This window comes from Trichechus manatus, unplaced genomic scaffold (genome assembly GCF_000243295.1).
Source record: "Trichechus manatus latirostris isolate Lorelei unplaced genomic scaffold, TriManLat1.0 scaffold00618, whole genome shotgun sequence".
NCBI lineage: Eukaryota > Metazoa > Chordata > Mammalia > Sirenia > Trichechidae > Trichechus > Trichechus manatus.
The window spans coordinates 38,089-40,524 of record NW_004444554.1 but is presented as its reverse complement, the minus strand read 5'-3'; the positions used below and the strand labels follow the sequence as shown (position 1 = coordinate 40,524).

The window sequence follows — 2,436 nt, the reverse complement described above, 5'->3', positions numbered from 1 at the left end:
AATAACCTCTATAATCAATTAAAATGTATCCTTTTGCTTTATGTCTATAAATATACTTAACTAAACACTGATTACTTAAAGGGCCTCAAAATATTAAAAAAGGAACATTATAAATAAACTTAATTGAAATATACATCAGTCCTTTCTAAAACTGCCTATGCTATGCTACCTAGGTGAAAGTTTCAATGACATTCATTCTATTTACATCCTTATCTAGGAAAGCAGAGGCTTCCTTATCCTATGCCCTGAGGATGGTATAATCCCTTTAGGGAAGTCAACATTTACTATCACAATTTAGGGTATAAACACAAACACTATAATTTCTTCCCTGCAGAACTTATCATGAGGGGAAGGTCCTATGGGAGAGCTATGCCTGGATTTCTAACCAGGCAAAAAGAATTATAAGCTCTAGGTGAGTGCCACGTGCTATATGACATGGTGGCTCTGGTGTCAAGTCTGTCGTTTCCCTGCCCTCACACCCTCTGTCAAATTTATAACTACAACTTTGATTTCTATCTCAGAATGACTCTTGGAATATTCAGACTGTACAATCTGTGCTATGATCCTTTTAACACTAAAGGGGGATGCTGACTCTGTGACTGCATGTGGTCAGCGTTGGTATCTCCAAAGCCAATTCTTCAGGACAGTGGAGGTGGAACACACATCAAGAGTCGGCACTGAGGTCTTCAGTGGAGGAAGGGTGAGTTAATCAAGTTTTTATTGTTCTCACTCTCTATGTTGCTGAAAAAGGAGGAAATATATTGCATAGCAAGATACTCATAGGCAAGCAGCTCTAACTCTACTGTCTGCACTATTCTCAACTGACTCTGTGTTGGCTTCATCTCACTCTCTTAGAAAGACAGTAATAATAGTTCCAAGTGGCACATCCAGTACAAAGCAACCTCAGAGGAAGAAGAGCTGTGTCTCTTTCCTAAATGTATTTATTGAAGTATAATATACATATAAAAGAGTTACATTGTATAACTTGACGAATTTTAACAAACTTGACCACTTACATAACCAGCACCCAAATTAATTGTGTTTCTCTTTCATGCTGTCATACAGAAGCCTGGGAAAGCACACCCGCCTTCCTTTCTTCATTGTCTGTCCAGCTGGGTTGGAACGAAGGAGGAAAATGTGTAGAAACACTGAGGTGTATGTTTGATTATAAATATTGGGCTCCTAAGGGTCTCCTCAATACGTGGCACCATTTGTTGACTTCAAGGATTGTTTTAGAAAGACATCTTAATATCCTACAGACAGTAAGGGGACGCCTTTCCAGGAAGGAGAACATCAATATGATCTCTTCTCTAGTGAATTTCTCTCTTCATAAATGGTCATCACAGGGGAATTGAGGTGTTGAGTATAGTAATGGAAACAAGAGTAGGAAGCAGGGAGTAAAGGGACAAATGAATGAGAGGAACAGATGGGAGAGGCTTTCCCACTCTCCATGTTCATAAGCAGGTAGACTTGTACCTTAGCTACTCCAGTCTTCTATCTTCTAGTAAAGACAGGAGGAATTGTTCATCACAAGTTTGCTCATATGGACAAAAAATGGGGTGATTGAACTGTTGAAGGGTGTGTGTGCCAGTACATTCAGACTCCAGGAAGCAAAGGAAGACTTACGTGAATTCTGCCGATCTGAGTCCCTTTGTAATGAGTAAGTATGTGTAAGGGAAGAGCTGAATTCTCTACTAATGGAATTTCCTTATTTCCTCACAGATTTCCAAAAATGAGAATGCTGGCTAGAAATGACTCTTTAGTGACTGAATTTATTCTCGCTGGATTAACAGATCTTCCAGAGCTCCAGCAACCTCTCTTTTATTTGTTTCTAATGATCTACATTGTCACCATGGTGGGCAATCTTGGCTTGATTGTTCTTATTGGGGTAAATTCTCACCTTCACACCCCTATGTACTATTTCCTCTTCAATCTCTCCTTCATTGATCTCTGTTACTCTTCTGTTTTCACCCCCAAAATGCTGATGAACTTTGCATCGAAGAAGAATATCATCTCCTATATTGGATGCATGACCCAACTGTTTTTCTTTCTGTTTTTTGTCATCTCTGAATGCTATATGTTGACCTTAATGGCCTATGATCGTTATGTGGCCATTTGCAATCCACTGCTCTATAAGGTCACCATGTCCCATGAGATGTGTTCTGTGCTGACACTTGCTGCATATGCCATGGGATTTGCTGGAGCCACTGTCCACACAGGTTACGTGCTCAAACTGACCTTCTGCAATGCTAATATCATCAACCATTACTTGTGTGACATCCTCCCTCTCCTCCAACTCTCTTGTACCAGCGCCTATGTCAACGAGGTAGTGGTTCTGATTGTGGTGGGTATCAACATTACAATACCCAGTTTTACCATCCTAATTTCTTATATTTTCATCCTCATTAGCATTCTTCATATCAGGTCTACTCAAGG

At 39.9% G+C, this 2,436-nt stretch overlaps 1 protein-coding gene across 1 annotated transcript; it reads left to right on the top strand.

The window, feature by feature from the left end:
• Positions 1–336: 336 nt before the first annotated feature.
• On the top strand, positions 337–2,431 carry LOC101345437 (olfactory receptor 8B3; the record flags this gene model as incomplete). Its single annotated transcript, XM_004391126.3, has 1 exon — positions 337–2,431. A coding segment is annotated over exon 1 (765 nt), but the record flags the coding sequence as incomplete, so codon positions are not given.
• Between the last annotated feature and the right edge of the window lie 5 nt (positions 2,432–2,436).